Here is a 16,895-nt window from a genome sequence, read left to right as displayed (position 1 = left end):
TATTAAACAATTTTTTTAAATATTATTAACTTTTACGTGAAAGTTTTCATTTTGTAATAACACAAGGTAATAATTTTTTTATATAAATTATAAATCTAATTGATCATCTAATACCGCAGGAATCTCGATAAATTTATAAATTTAATTAAATAATAGTTTTTCCTGGTTTGGATGTGGGGCCAATATAGTAAATTAATAATTTGATAAATTTATAAGATATGTTTTTTATAGGTACCACTTACTATATAAGTTAATAATTATCTAATTTAAAATTAAATACACATGATATTTCATGTGGCTTTGTAAAACATATTCTAAGCATTGTTTTTACTTCTTAAAATGATTTTAAAATTAAATCTCATCATTAATTCTTTTTGTATTACGAAATCTCAATTTGCATTGTTATTTTACAACAATCGCAAGATGAGCTCTGTATATTATTTTTAATATAAAAATAAAAATTCTATAATAATCTAATTATTATCATTATAAGATAATTAACTACTATTTAAATTAAAAATATTAAATATTAAATTAAGATAAATAAATACTATAAACGTACTCATATTTTTAAGAAATAAAGAATTTCTCCATTAGTTATTAATTAATGATCTTTTAATTTATTAATGTATTGATATTCATAAAAGGCCAAAACTAATAGATTTTTTATGGTTCTAATATTACTAATTTATTTTATTGAGATTTTACTGTATAAGAATTTTTTTTTCACTCCACTTCAAGGTGAAAGATTAGGGTAAGTTTGACATTTCGCTGTTTTGTTAATCGAACGGCGGAGAGGAGGTATTAGAAATGGACGGTCTCTTTTACGTTACAGTTCGGCCTCCAACAATTAGTCCGCCGTTTTTAGACCAAGGAGCATAAGTTGGCGCCAATTATTCAGCTTAAATTCGCCGCTGCCTCATTTCTCAGAGACTCAGACTCACTTCTAAAATTCGAAGATGCAGCGTCAACAATCGATCCACTCCTTCTTTCAGAAATGCTCGCCGGCGAACAAATCTGGCGCCGCAGACATGTCAGGCGCCCGGAAAGACTCCAATTTTACGACAAAGCAGCGGAATCCAGTCGGTGACTCCTCCGGTCAACCTACAGTTTCTGCTACGGAGGACTCCTCTCTGGAAATCAGAGGAACCGACACTCCACCGGAAAAAGTGCCACGTCAGATTCTACCGTCGGGCTTTAAGGCGAATGAGGGGACCAGTGGAGGTTCTTCACTGTTTTCGAGCATTATGCATAAGTTTGTGAAGGTTGATGCAAGACAAAACGCAAATAAAAGGTACTTTGCTTTTCTAAAACTTTAGGGCTTTTGTGGTATAATTTTGATAAATACTTCTATTATCTGAAGCTAAGGTTTCTTTTGCTAACGAATTATTTTTCTTATGATTTATCGTCAATAGTGCGAGTGAATTTTCGAGTGAAGAACTTGTACACAACATCTATCTCCGCTATATGATTCTTCCTCGGATTTTTTGTTAACAGTTCTTGGTTATCTCGTTATGTTTTGAGGTTGTGATATGTTTCCAATTGTCACATTAAGTCTACGATTCTTTATGCACGAAATTTTTTTGTGCAATATTCCTCAAATTGCAGGTTGCCATTTGGTTGATAATAACTCGTGGATGTTTATGTATTTGCTAGTTGGATTTGCCTTGTGTTATTTACGATTTTTATTAAATTATTTGTGTAAAATTTGCAGGAATGAACAGCATGGAAATTCCTCTACTGTTTGCTCAGTGTTTGGTAAAACTGGTGATCTGGAAGCATCATCTCAACAGGGAACAGCTTCTCTATATTCTGAAAAAGACAATGTTTTCAATTGTAATGGCTTGGCCAACCAAGGATGTGTTTCATGTACTGAAATGAATGAAGATGTTTCTGGTCCAGATACACCGGGCATGCATCGTGTTGTTCCTCGTCTAAAGCGGATTTTAGAAGATAATCTCAACATTGGGGACAAGAAGAACTCTTCATTGCTGGATTCTAGTAAAAGAATGAGACTTCTTCAGGATTCCGTGGCTGGGGTTAAGAACTGTGAGGAAGAAGCTGATACAACCAGCAAGTTTGAATGGCTTGATCCTTCTAAAATTAGGGATGCCAACAGAAGAAGGCCTGATGATCCCCTTTATGACAAGAGGACACTTTATATACCACCTGAAGCTTTGAAGAAAATGTCCGCATCTCAAAAGCAATACTGGAATGTCAAATCCCAATATATGGATGTTTTGCTTTTCTTTAAAGTGGTTAGTTATTGTGCTATGTTTAAATGTTCTTTTAACTACTTACATTTTCTACAAGGCATTGTTAGTGAACATTGTTGGTTATCAATGAACATTTGCTTGATCTTGTGAGATTTAGAAGAGTGCCATGAAGGATTGAATGCTAAAACAGATGCATCTAGTCTTAGCAACCCTGGACCAAATATTATGAAAAAAAGGACAGATTCTGCTATTTTGGTGACTTACAAGATGAGCATCATGTGGGTTTTATATGCTTTTTTAGTTTAACTGTGGCCTTTTAGGAAGCCTCCTTATTTATTAGATCTATCTATCAGATCTAGAATTGTTTACTCCTGTATTGTTTTGTCCAATTGAAATATTTATGGGCTGTGGATGAAACTTGCCTAATGATTCGATCTTATGATCAAATATAGGGGAAATTCTACGAGCTCTATGAACTGGATGCTGAAATTGGTCACAAAGAGCTTGATTGGAAGATTACATTAAGCGGTGTAGGGAAATGTCGACAGGTGAACAAATATTTATGGTTTCAAACCTTTGATTAACCTTAAATTCTCCTTCTTTTTCCTCTTAAATTTTATTTATATATTTATTTTTCCGCAATGAATTATTTCTTTATCATCAGGTTGGTATCTCCGAGAGTGGGATTGATGATGCTGTTGAAAAACTAGTTGCTCGGGGGTAAGAATGTTTGACTACCTGGTCTAAATGTGAATACAAGTCTTTTAAAAATGCTAAGTTTACAGTCACTAGAAAGCTGTATAACAGTTCTCTTTGTTAAACAGCGTTCTAGCGACCGTAAAATTAGCAGTTCTACTGGTTTTATGGGATTTATGAGATGAAATGCATAAAAGAGCATTTGAAGTTTCAACTATGCACCGTATTGATATTGATTGGAGAGGCGAAATGGCATTTATCCATGTGACGGTGATTGTAATTATTCTGAGTTAAGTGCTTGTTTATCATCTTTGTCCTAGTTTCAGAATTTTACAGTTCACTCTTTGCTTGTTTTGTTCTCTTGAAGATATAAAGTTGGACGGATTGAGCAGTTGGAGACATCTGAACAAGCAAAAGCAAGACATACAAACTCTGTAAGATTCCCGTGCTGAGTAGAGAAGAGACAAATATAATGATTTATTGTTCTATTTGCCATGCTTCACGTGTCTTTTGAGGGCTTCCTTTAAAGTAATCAAATTTGAGATATGGAGTTTATATCAGTACTCAAATCTTACTAAACTAGTTTCCATATGTGATTTTAAAGCTATTGGCTGTGAATATGTATTAGACACATTTTCCCATTCATTTTCTGTTTCATTTTTCTCTTTTTGGGTGAGGGCAGGTCCGGCTATTCTGGAATGCTCATAGTAACATTAATAAACAAGTACTACATCATTTGCTACTCCTTCTGGTTTTCAAATAGATCATGCTCTGAATATGTTGTTAGCTTGCCTTAATTCTTTTTGTTTTCATCTACTTTGGATGCATTCTACATTGTGCAAATGCTTAGAATTATAGTCTAAATTTATTGATTTGACATTGACGTTGGGTTTCAGGTAATTTCTAGAAAATTAGTGAATGTTGTCACACCGTCAACCACAGTAGATGGTACGATTGGCCCTGATGCTGTTCATCTTCTTGCTATAAAAGAGGTCTGTTATGTTTTCTTGTTGGTTACTCCTTATATGGGAAACCTAAATGGCAATTTTTCATGCATATACGTCCTAAATTGCGCTCTGGTATTTTCTGTTATCATTTACTTTCGTTGCATCCTTCTTGAAGTCTACCAATATCAGTATGCTTGTCTAATGATTATCAAATCTTATCTTCTTCCTCCAATTTCTGGATTTCTTGTTTTTCTCAATGTATTTCTTAACTCTGTCCAAGTACCAGCTTATTGTCTGATGTATTTGCTTCAATGATAATGATGATCGGACCAATGTTTCATTTATAAGGCAGAATATGAAGCTTTTTTTTTTTTTTTTGACAAATAGTCAAATTCATGTTGGCTGCAAGCACTGATGTTAGAACAGAATATCCAACTGAATTTTGTATGTTAATCAAATGGAAGTTCTTAATTGTAACCTCTGTAAAGAGAGTCAAGAAATGATTTGATATAATAATGGAATGATCTGTCCTGCAACATTGGCTAATGTTAGATAACATGTTTGAAAAAACTTGCTTGCTGTTTCCTTTTTGTGCTTGACATGAAGATTTGGTCAGTTAAATTCTAAGTTTATTGGATTGTACTTTATCTCTAGGGGAACTGTGGGCCAGATAATGGTTCTGTTGTCTATGGATTTGCTTTTGTTGATTGTGCTGCTCTGAGGGTCTGGGTTGGCACCATCAATGATGATGCTTCATGTGCTGCTTTGGGGGCTTTATTGATGCAAGTAAATTTTTCTATCTTGCTATCTTTTATATAATTTTTTCCACATAGTCTGTCAAATTTGATATATCAAAATTCTGATTTTCATGCTGGAAATGATTTAGGTATCACCTAAAGAAGTAATATATGAAAATAGAGGTGATCCATTTTCCTTTATCCTTTGTTATTTGAGCAGAGTTCCACCCTGAAGTTATGCCAGGAAATTGTTACTTTGATTGTAGCTAAAATCATTTTAATATTTCAGGGCTTTGCAAAGAAGCTCAGAAAGCGCTGAGAAAGTTCTCAGCAGGTGAGGGTTGCCTCAACTTTCTGATATGTTCATATCTGATGAAATTATGTCAATACATGTCATCTCGTGATTTTTAGACCATACAGACATGTACAGAGTGTTCCCAGGCTTTGCTGTATAAGCATAGTTTTACGTACAATATGTTCTGGTGTATGACTGTTTCTTTCATTTATGCTTATGCTTAAGTGTTTTGGAACTTCTTACGTCACCTTAATTATTGGTTTGCTTGAATCTGCTTGAATCTTCAATTAGCTTATTGGCATTTTTATCATGATAATGAAATCAATTCATGTTGGGGTTATTGTTGGACAATCTGCCATCATTGCTCTATGGATTAGTCATTCACCGGCCATTTTTATTTGTACTTATGCACTTCATTTTCCCATTATGTAGACCATAAATGTCCAGAAGCAGGGGCAGAACCAGATATTTGCATTAGGCTGGCTATTTATTCAGTTAGATGTTTACTCATATTTGTTAAGTAGAAATCAATTAAAACAGGGAGAAATCAATGTGTACACATATTCATAAGACGAATTGCATCGGGTAAAAGGGAGTTGGAGAAAGAGAAGTAGGAACATAATAAATTACTTATTGCTGTGGATTGAAGTTATTTTGGTTTATCTATAGGAAATAGAAAATAATGAAATCTAAGTAATATAAAAGAATTATGATAAATTCTTTTTTTAATGGTTTGCAAGTTAAAGAAAAAAATTTCTAATGAAGTTTTTGTTGTGTTGATAGAGAAAGAGCAAGAGAAATTTCAGGATAATGCAATGGGTTAGTTAAATATTACCTCTATTTGTCTTGGTTTTCATAAACAAAGTAGGCATATGTATGTTAGTGTCTATATATATATAATGTTTCAATTCAAGATGCTGAATTTGTTAAAATCCGGAAAAGCTATTAAACCATGTGGTTTAATAGCTCTCGCACACTTTAATGAAGCTGAGGATCCTGAACCAGTATGTGTGTGTGTGTGTGTGTGTGTGTGTGTGTGTAAATGTTCTTTGGAGTTCTGTCAGTTACTTGTTAGAAGTTGATCGTAATCATGCTAAGAAAATTGCATACCCAATTTTTTCTTATCTTTTAGGTTCTGCAGCTTTGGAACTCACTCCGGCTATGGCAGTTACTGATTTTTTGGATGCTTCTGAAGTTAAAAAATTGGTTCAGTTGAACGGTTACTTCAATGGGTCTTCAAGTCCATGGAGTAAGGCACTCGAAAACGTAATGCAACATGATATCGGGTTCTCTGCTCTAGGTGGACTTATAAGTCATTTATCCAGGTTGATGGTATGCTTTCTTGTATTACCTCTTCCAGTTTTAAATTTGTTGAGGTCCCCTTAATGTTTGGGTCGTCTAATGTGTTCCAATTTTTATGCAGTTGGATGATGTTTTACGAAATGGAGATATATTACCTTACAAAGTTTATAGAGATTGCCTTAGAATGGATGGACAGACACTGGTAAATCTTGAGATATTTAATAACAATGCTGACAGTGGTTCATCAGGCAAGTGTTTTCCTCTTTTTATCTTAAAGTGAAATTTTGAGTCTCAGAGGACAGCATCCTTATAAAGTAATACTACATGTGAGTTGCAGGTACATTGTTCAAGTATCTTGATAGCTGTGTGACATCATCTGGTAAGCGGCTTTTGCGGAGTTGGATCTGCCATCCACTAAAAGATGTTGAAGGCATTAATAACAGGCTGGACGTTGTTGAATATCTAATGAAAAATTCAGAAGTTGTGATGGTTGTTGCTCAGTATCTGCGCAAGCTCCCTGACTTGGAGAGGCTGCTGGGAAGGGTGAAAGCTAGAGTTCAGGCATCATCGTGTATTGTATTGCCCTTAATAGGCAAGAAAGTATTGAAACAGCAAGTAAGGTTCTCCAAACATGGCATATCTATACCTTCCAAATTCATTAGGAAAAGCAACTGCATGTGTTAGTCACCATCGACTAACGAATTGCAAGGGTACCAGAACCTTTCTGTAGTTTCTTTTATAGCCTGTAAAATGTTAGACATTGACAATTGCAAGTCAGAATTCTATCGTAAATATTTTCTTCTTTCTCCTAGTGAATCGACTGTTTTGAAATTTGGATATTTGAGGTAAGTTAACCCAAGATTGTTAACCCAATCAACTGTTTTGGCAATTGCTGCAAGGATTTCAGAATTGGAGTAAGGGCTTGCAATGTGTCTCTACATGTGGAAAGCCATTGCCTTTGCATTTGTATACAATTTCTATTCACCTTGTATTTTAAGATGCAGTAAGGGTTTTTTGCTTCTAAATTTTTAAGATTTCATGAAACCATTTATAGAATTGATCTATGCTTTTGCATTTATTATAACATTTGTAGATATAGGAAGCTGCATAGTTTAATCATGCCAGATTGTCAAAGATATCATAACACCCATCAAAGATGTCATTAATACCTATCATTTTAGCACCTTTCTTTCTCTTGCCACTTAAACATTTATCTAGAATTTTGATTGAGTAAAGCTTTTAATTAAATCCAAGTGTATAATACATTCTTTCTGCTACAGGTGAAAGTATTTGGGTCTCTTGTGAAAGGACTTAGGATTGCAATGGATTTATTAATGTTAATGCACAAGGAAGGGCATATAATTCCGTCACTATCTAGAATTTTTAAACCGCCAATATTCGATGGTAGTGATGGGCTGGATAAATTCCTTACTCAGTTTGAAGCAGCAATTGATAGCGACTTCCCTGATTACCAGGTCTGCTTCTTTCTACTCTTACATTCTGCAAGTGTCAGTATTAAGGGTTCCTTTGTGTTTGAGTTTCATATCTCATGTCAGAATGTTATTTCACTGAGTTCAACATTTTAGTGAAGGCTAGTTTTGGTTGTAAATTTTTTGTTTTCACATCTTGTAGTTTCCTTCATAGATTATTTTAAAACCTTCATAGGAATCAACTCACTCTTTAAAGACATTAGCGATCACCTTCTCTCTGTGTATCTGAAGTTGACTCTTAATTTCAACTTTGTTATTATCATTTGCAAGACTTCCGACTTTTAACAAGGTGTGGAAAATTCTGTGTTCCACAGTTCAATATTATGCAAATGCATGCTTGCTGACTTTCTTATCCTTGTTTGGATGGAGAGTCAAATTTTTACATTTTATGTACCTATCTTTGGGCCCATTACTGATATTACTTGTGTTATCAGAACCATGATGTAACAGATTTGGATGCAGAAACACTGTCAATTCTGATTGAGTTATTCATTGAGAAAGCTAGTCAATGGTCTGAAGTTATTCATGCTATTAGTTGTATCGATGTATTAAGATCTTTTGCTGTTACTGCGAGCATGTCATCTGGTGCTATGCATAGACCTCTTATTTTGCCTCAATCAAAAAATCCGGCTGTGAGGAAAGACAATGGAGGACCTGTACTTAAAATTAAAGGATTGTGGCATCCGTTTGCACTTGGAGAGAATGGAGGACTACCGGTCCCAAATGACATTCTTCTTGGTGAAGATTCAGATGACTGTCTTCCCCGTACCTTGCTATTGACTGGACCTAATATGGGTGGAAAATCAACACTTCTGCGTGCCACATGTTTAGCTGTAATACTGGCTCAGGTGTGTTACTGTTGTGAATATATTTCAGCGATTTTTTTCTGAGTTGTAACACTAATTTTTTAACAACCTGCAGCTGGGCTGTTTTGTTCCTTGCGAGATGTGTGTTCTCTCTCTTGCGGATACCATTTTTACACGGCTTGGTGCCACTGATAGAATCATGACAGGAGAGAGTAAGTCTGCTTCAGAAAAATATTTATCGAGTAGATAAACTTTCATTTGGGGTATAAATGTTGGATAAGATTAAAGAAGATAACACATTCTTGTTTTACATGAATCTATGAAAACTTATGTTATGGGTGCCTTCATTTTGTGTTTTGAGGAAAAGCACCTCCAACACCGGACTTTTCATCTAATGTATCCATCTATTTCCTTATAAATTATTGAACTTTTCTTTATACCTTCCGGAATAAAAAGTTACATACAAGCGCAGAAATGCATATGTTCACATAATTAGCAATTTGCACGTGGACTATTAACGTTATGAAGTTTGACTGCCAAGAGAATCTCGGTCTTTTGTAGGTACATTTCTTGTTGAGTGCACAGAGACGGCATCAGTTCTTCAGAAAGCCACTCAAGATTCTCTGGTAATTCTTGATGAACTGGGTCGAGGAACAAGCACTTTTGATGGATATGCCATTGCCTACGCTGTGAGACTTTCTGCTTACCACAAATTACTGGAATTGAGTTTAGAACTTTGAAATATATGTTAACATCTATCATCTCCTCTTTATTTACACATCCTGATTGTGATCTTATCGTCATGCATTTTTTGATCATATGCTTGGGATGAACTTGTAATATTAGACGTGTAATCACTGACATGTGGATGGATATATGCACTGGTGAACTTTATCTTGGGAAAAAATTAAGTGCAAATGCATTACTGTAATATAGCATCAAAAGGATCAGTGATTGTTTGTTGTGGCCGGTTTAAGATTTAGTTGGATTTTTTAATACAAAATAAGTGTTATATGAGGTGTGGTTCATTAGAGTAACATGAAATTTTCAGGTATTCCGCCAACTTGTTGAAAGGATCAATTGTCGGTTGCTATTTGCAACACATTACCATCCACTCACAAAAGAATTTGCTTCTCATCCGCATGTTACTCTACAACATATGGCTTGTGCTTTCAAGTCAAACTCTGAAAACTATTCGAAAGGTGATCAAGAGCTGGTTTTTCTCTACCGCCTTACTTCCGGAGCATGCCCAGAGAGCTATGGGTTGCAAGTGGCTGTAATGGCTGGGGTTCCACAAAAGGTGGTTGAGGCAGCATCACATGCTGCTCTAGCAATGAAAAAATCAATAGGAGAAAGTTTCAAGTCGAGTGAACAGAGATCAGAGTTCTCAAGTCTCCATGAAGAGTGGTTGAAGACCATTGTAAATGTCTCAAGGGTTGATTGTAATTCCGATGATGATGATGCTTATGACACATTGTTTTGTTTGTGGCATGAGCTAAAGAATTCATATCAGTTGCACAACTAAAAGAGAAGGTGGCAAAGATAATGATTGCTACATGACTTTGCCTAATTGCCTTAATCAATTTTTCTTTGTGTATTTACCTAATTTTTGTTGATTAAGAGGATGCATTGTAACTTGTTGCTTGAAATGATTATAATGTAATATTCTATTATGCAGAAGGCACTTCTTATATCTCCTGTCAAATCCAAGAAATCAAGTTTTGGTGGTGCTGTTAAGCTTTGCTCTATAAACTGAGGTTTCTTTCATTTAATTTTTTTTTTTTATCAACTTTACAGTCAGGTAAATCCAAAGCAATCATTGCGAATCTTTTGAGCCACTTTACTGTGAGTAGAGACTTTAAATCTCTACCTAGCCATTTTGCTTAACAGAATTGATTTAGTTTAGGAGAAATTAGTGGTAGAAGTTTTCAAATGTTTGTCCTTTAGCCATAAAAGTTTATCAACAATTTAACCTCTTGTTTAGCAAACAATTCGGCCACTTTCTCCCACGTGTCGGGGTGACAAAGACAAAAGTCTCCGTTGTTCCGAAAATGCCCCCAGTTGTCCCCGTATCCTCGTAATCGCCCTCACAACAACCAAACATCAAATCATTTTCACGGCCTACATTGTCAACCGTTTTTTGAAGTTCTTCAAACGGTTTTCTCAGTATAATCAAATGGTAGAATTGCATAAGGAAGAAGATGATAACAAATGCGCAACATGTCACGACAATAAGAAAGATATGGACAAATACAAAAGAAAACAGCTTGGTCTCTCTTGCATGTTAAACACCGAAGTGGGTTCTGTCCTTGCCGTGATCCGTCGACCGTTAGACGCGCACTACGTTCAAGAAGACACTTTCGAATCTGCAGTCGTGCAATCTTTAAAATCACTGCGGTCTCTCATTTTCAATCCCCAACAGGAATGGCGCACCGTCGATCCTTCCATTTATCTATCTCCATTTCTAGATGTGGTCCAGAGCGATGACATTCCGGCTGCAGCCACAGGCGTGGCGCTTTCAGCCATTTTGAAGATTTTAAAGCTTGAAATATTTGATGAGAAGACACCAGGAGTAAAAGATGCTATAAATATTGTAGTAACAGGAATTACAAGTTGTCAACTGGAAAAAACAGACCCCATATCAGAAGATGCTGTGATGATGAGGATTTTACAGGTTTTGATAGCAATTATGAGGCACCGTGCTTCGATTCTGCTCACAGATGAAGCGGTTTGTACCATTGTCAATACATGTTTTCATGTTGTTCAACAGTCTGCAAGCAGAGGGGATTTGCTTCAACGGAGTGCAAGGTACACAATGCATGAGTTGATACAGATCATATTTTCAAGGTTGCCTGATATTGAAGTTAAAAGTGGAGAGGGATCAGAATCTGACACTGAGGATGTTGATATGGATGCAAATTTGGGTTCTGGCTACGGAATTCGTTCTGCTGTTGATATCTTTCATTTCTTGTGCTCTTTGTTAAATGTAGTGGAATTGGTGGAGGGAGAAGGTTCTCGTACTTCTGATGTAGATGTTCAGCTTTTCGCCTTGGTTTTGATCAATTCTGCCATTGAATTGAGTGGTGATGCAATTGGAAAGCACCCAAAACTCCTAAGGATGGTTCAAGATGATTTATTTCATCATTTAATTCACTATGGAGCACGTTCAAGTCCACTTGTGTTATCCATGATTTGCAGCACTGTGTTGAATATTTATCACTTTCTTCGAAGGTTGGTCAGTATTCATAATACTTTCTTGTTGTTGGAAAAACAGCCAAGAAGGATCTAATGGATTTTTTGGTTTTTGTAGGTTCATTCGTCTCCAACTTGAAGCTTTCTTTGGATTTGTGGTGTTGAGAGTTGCAGCTTCCGGAAACTCTCATCAACTCCAAGAAGTTGCCCTTGAAGGAATTATAAATTTCTGCAGACAACCAACATTCCTAATTGAAGTCTACGTGAACTATGATTGTGATCCCCTTTGTCGAAATGTGATAGAAGAGATAGGAAAATTACTTTGCAAGCATTCATTCCCTGTGTCTGGCCCTTTGACTTCCTCACAGATACAAGCCTTTGAAGGACTGGTAATCTTGATTCACAACATTGCAGAAAGCATTGACAAAGAAGGAGATACAAGCCCTTCTGGTCCATACCCTGTTGAAATCACCGAGTATAAACCTTTTTGGGAAGAGAAACCCAATGATGACTCAGATACCTGGGTGGAATATGTAAGGTTAAGGAAAGCGCAGAAAAGGAAATCATTGATTGCTGGGAACCATTTTAATAGAGATGAAAAGAAAGGCTTAGAGTACCTGAAACTTTGTCAATTAGTCTCTGATCCACCAGATCCAAAAGCCTTAGCTTTTTTCTTCCGCTTCACTCAAGGACTTGACAAAAATATGATTGGGGATTATCTTGGCGATGCTGATGAGTTTCACATTCAAGTTCTCAAAGAATTCACTGAAACTTTTGAGTTTGCTGGCATGACCCTCGACAACGCTCTTAGAACTTATCTAGAGACTTTCCGTTTGCCAGGAGAGTCCCAGAAGATTCAGCGAATCCTTGAAGCATTCTCCGACAGATTTTTTGATCAGCAAACCTCAGAAATTTTTGTTGCCAAGGATTCGGTGTATATATTTTGCTACTCCCTCATTATGCTCAATACTGATCAACACAATCCACAAGTGAAGAAGAAGATGACAGAGGAGGAGTTCATCAGGAACAACAGAGGGATCAATGGAGGGAAAGATCTTCCTAGAGAGTATCTGTCGGAGCTTTTTCACTCCATTGCATCCAATGCAATCTCAGTTTTTGGCCAATCTGGCCAGATAGTGGATATGAATCCAAGCAGATGGATTGAACTGATAAACCGATCAAAAACTATGCTGCCGTTCATCTTATGTGATTTTGATCGTAGGCTAGGGAGAGATATGTTTGCTTCCATTGCTGGTCCAGCAGTTGCAGCGCTTTCTGCGTTCTTTGACCATGCTGACGAAGATGACATGCTCCAAGAATGCATCGAGGGGTTGATATCCATATCTAGGATAGCTCAGTATGGACTAGAAGACACTCTTGATGAGCTTCTTGCCTCATTCTGCAAGTTCACCACATTGTTAAATCCATATGCCACAGCAGAAGAAACATTGTTTGCTTTTAGCAATGATATGAAGCCAAAAATGGCTACTCTTGCAGTTTTTACTCTTGCAAACAACTTTGGGAACTCTATTAGAGCAGGTTGGAGGAATATTGTGGACTGCTTGTTGAAACTCAAAAGGCTTAAGCTACTACCCCAATCTGTCATTGAATTTGATATTTCTACCACTGATGCCCCTTCTCATTCAAGAGCTGAATCAGGTGTAGTTTTCCCCGCTTATGATCCCACATCTGGAAACCGCCGGAGTTCAGGCATGATTAGTCGATTTACTCATTTTCTATCATTAGACAGCCCAGAAGACTCTATATCCCTTGGCATGAATGAATTCGAACAAAATTTGAAGGTGATCAAACAGTGTCAAATTGGAAACATTTTCAGCAATAGTACAAACTTACCTCTTGAGGCTTTGCAGAATCTAGGGCGTTCTCTGATATTTGCAGCTGCAGGAAAAGGCCAAAAGTTTAGTACTCCAGTTGAAGAGGAAGAAACTGTCGGTTTCTGTTGGGATTTGATCATTGCCATTGCTATAGCCAACAATAACAGGTTCCAGGCGTTTTGGCCTTCTTTCCATGATTATCTTCTACTAGTTACTCAGTTTCCTTTATTTTCACCTATCCCATTTGCAGAGAAGGCAATGGTAGGCCTTTTCAAGGTCTGTCTCAGACTGCTTTCTTCATACCAATCAGATAAATTACCAGAGGAGCTAATATTCAAGTCCATAAATCTAATGTGGAAGCTCGATAAAGAAATTCTTGACACGTGTTCTCAGTTTATAACACAGTCGGTGAGTAAGATTATCATTGAATACCCTGCAAATTTGCAATCTGCAGTTGGGTGGAAATCCGTCCTCCATTTGTTATCAGTAACTGGTCGGCATCCAGACACCCACGAGCAGGCAGTGGAGACTTTAATCATGTTGATATCTGATGGTACCCATATTTCAAAGGCAACTTATGCTTACTGTATTGACTGTGCATTTAGTTTTGTTGCGCTAAAGAACAGTCCACTAGAGAAGAACTTGAAGATCCTAGACTTGCTGTCAGATTCCGTGAATTTGCTGATACAGTGGTATAAAAATGCATGGTCAGAATCAGGGAACAATTATAGCATTGCGAGCAGTACAAGTACCTCCTCATTAGAGGACTACAAAGGCCTTAATTCTTTGAACTTTGCTGTAAATTTATTCATCAAACTAGGTGAAGCACTTAGAAAGACTAGCTTAGCACGACGAGAAGAAATAAGAAATCATGCGGTTTTAGCTCTTCAAAAATGCTTTACATTGGCTGAAGACTTGGATTTCTCATCAATCAACTGTATAAATTGTTTCAACCTCGTGATATTTGCAATGGTCGACGATTTACATGAAAAGATGATAGAGTACTCGAGGCGAGAGAATGCAGAAAGGGAGATGAGAAGTATGGAAGGGACTTTAAAGAATGCAATGGAGCTCTTGGCCAATGTGTTCTTACAGTTTATAAAACAGATTGCAGAGAGTCCTGGGTTTAGGACATTCTGGTTAGGAGTGTTGAGAAGAATGGATACATGCATGAAGGCTGATTTGGGACCATATGGTGAGACTAAACTACAAGAAACAATCCCAGATTTGTTGAGAAATATGATAACAATGATGAAGGAAAGAGAGATTTTAGCGCCTAAAGAAGATGAAGATCTATGGGAGATCACATATATTCAGATACAGTGGATAGCTCCTTCTCTCAAAGAAGAGCTTTTTCCTGATGAAATTTAAAATACAGAGTAATTTCGATAGTTTTGAGTTACCAACATAGCAGAGACGTAGTAAGGTATCATTTTTTTTTTTTTTCCGTTTACTTGTATGTAAAATGGTGTAATTGTTGATGTTGTAATTCCTTGCGCTGTAACCGCGTTGCGCATGCATACTGTAGCTTTACATATACAAATGTTTAATCCAAGTTGAGAATTTGAGATTAATTAATTTCCCCCTGTTTCTTTCTCAATGTTAACGCACATACACAAACAAACACAGCGATTTGCAACTTTCCATGATCCCACTCGAGGCAAAATCATGATATCTCATTGTAGAATAGTATGAAACCAACGGAATCACCTCAAGCACTCTCTTCAATCACAAGATCGTCTCTCTTTTGCCCTTCTAAGAAAAAAATAATAAAATACTAGACATCCACCCACCAAAATCATAAAAGTGTCTTTGGAGTGCAAGACAATAGATCACATGCATTTAATTAGCAAAAAGGTAAACGAATGACCATCAGGTATTTTTAACATCATCAAGAATAATTAAAAGTTTCAAAGCTATTCTCCATATTCTCATGATTGTAAGCTATAAAATATCCCTTCATGGACTATGTTAATGGTATAACCACCCTTAAGCAAACCTGTTCAATCATGATATATTAACAAGCAAGCAACCATAATTTAGTTTAAGTTTATCATGAATCCGCCCATCAACAGCCTCATTCACTCAATTTTCTCTAGTCTCACTCTTCAAAAGCAATGCCAAGGAGAACAGCACAAGTGTTTGAGTCAGTCTATCTGATCGACACAGCCCAGATATTCAGGGAATCCATAAGAGTTATACTTCTCCATCCCACTCAGTTCCATTCTATCTCAATCTTCTTTTTCTCTCCTCTCTCAATATCTCTCTTCATCTCTCACTTTCTTGTTCGCTATTTTCCCCAGATACCCTCATGGAGTATCAACATCACAGATCATTTACTCGGACATCCTCTATTGAAAATACTCTCCAAAACCATAATGCACCTTATCATTTGCTTCCCTTCCTTCATCACTTTCTCACTTATAGGAAGAGCTGCAACAATTCAAGCAGTTTCAGACAATTACAATGGAATAAGTCTTGATAGAAGAAGGCTGTTAACGAAAAGTGGGATGACTTGGATTAAGCTTCTCCATACAAGTTTCTGGGAATTCTTCATTGTTCTTGGCCTTTTCGGAGCTTTGCTTATCAGTTTGGCAACGGTGCCAAAGTTACTATTTTCCATGGGTTTGTTAAGCTCAAGGATGTTGGGTTTCTTGTGTGTTTTAGGTTTTCTAGGAATACCATTCTGTGTAGTATTTGCGCAGTTAATGGTTGTGGGGAACCTTGCAAAAGTGTTGTCAGTGTTGGAGAGTGAGTGCTATGGACTTGAGTCGTTATTGAAGGCAAACAATCTCATGAAAGGAAGGCGACAGACAGCTTTAATCATGACTTTGTTGAGCAATATGAGTTTGAGATTGGTAGAGTTTCTATTTGAGTTCAGAATATGCAGAGATATCAGTATATGGGAGGCTCCCCTACTGGTTTCAATGTATTCTTCTGTGCTTGTTTTTGACAGTGTCATGAATGTTGTATTCTATTATGCTTGTAAACCTTGAAAATTATCATCCTGATTAACCAAACACAACATTTTCCAAAAGTGTAATGAATAAGAAGTCATTAATTCACTCATGGGAAGATTTTGAATGAAAGGGCTCATGTTATCAGAATTTCCGGATACCAATAAGATTGGCAAATGCTATGTTACAATTAATGTAACATACACACTCAACAATAAGATTTTATATGGCATTCTTTATGGATATTGTACGACAATATGATATTGATGGGGTAAACTTGCATCCATCTTTCAAGTAGCTTCTAATAAATAATTATTACTTTTCATCTCACTTCAGAATATGATTAATGCAAAATGCATTTTCTCTTTCACACGCTAAACATAGCTTACACATATTTCTCTTTTTCATCATTACAGTAACAA

General features: G+C 36.4%; 3 protein-coding genes across 3 annotated transcripts; all 3 read left to right on the top strand.

Annotated features, from left to right (window-relative positions):
• The first annotated feature begins 854 nt into the window (after window positions 1–854).
• LOC18055846 (DNA mismatch repair protein MSH7) lies at window positions 855–10,162 on the top strand. The gene is made up of 17 exons (XM_006451046.2): window positions 855–1,294; window positions 1,715–2,258; window positions 2,669–2,764; window positions 2,881–2,936; window positions 3,280–3,346; window positions 3,809–3,904; window positions 4,514–4,645; window positions 4,746–4,779; window positions 4,886–4,930; window positions 6,024–6,223; window positions 6,315–6,441; window positions 6,531–6,808; window positions 7,474–7,668; window positions 8,118–8,531; window positions 8,605–8,701; window positions 9,051–9,178; window positions 9,541–10,162. The coding sequence occupies exons 1-17, from the start codon at window positions 960–962 to the stop codon at window positions 10,012–10,014; spliced, it is 3,318 nt and encodes a 1,105-aa protein (XP_006451109.1). The 5' UTR covers window positions 855–959; the 3' UTR covers window positions 10,015–10,162.
• Window positions 10,163–10,665: 503 nt separating this feature from the next.
• Window positions 10,666–14,887, top strand: LOC18055845 (ARF guanine-nucleotide exchange factor GNL2). Its single transcript, XM_006451045.2, has 2 exons — window positions 10,666–11,720; window positions 11,800–14,887. Exons 1-2 carry the CDS (start codon window positions 10,666–10,668, stop codon window positions 14,885–14,887), a joined length of 4,143 nt encoding a protein of 1,380 aa, XP_006451108.2.
• Window positions 14,888–15,894: 1,007 nt separating this feature from the next.
• Window positions 15,895–16,512, top strand: LOC18055844. Its single transcript, XM_006451044.2, has one exon. It carries the CDS (start codon window positions 15,895–15,897, stop codon window positions 16,510–16,512), a length of 618 nt encoding a protein of 205 aa, XP_006451107.2.
• Window positions 16,513–16,895: the final 383 nt, after the last annotated feature.

Source organism: Citrus clementina, unplaced genomic scaffold, assembly GCF_000493195.1.
Source record: "Citrus clementina cultivar Clemenules unplaced genomic scaffold, Citrus_clementina_v1.0 scaffold_1, whole genome shotgun sequence".
NCBI lineage: Eukaryota > Viridiplantae > Streptophyta > Magnoliopsida > Sapindales > Rutaceae > Citrus > Citrus x clementina.
Note: the sequence above shows the minus strand (reverse complement) of the source record. Positions and strands in the feature narration are given on the sequence as shown.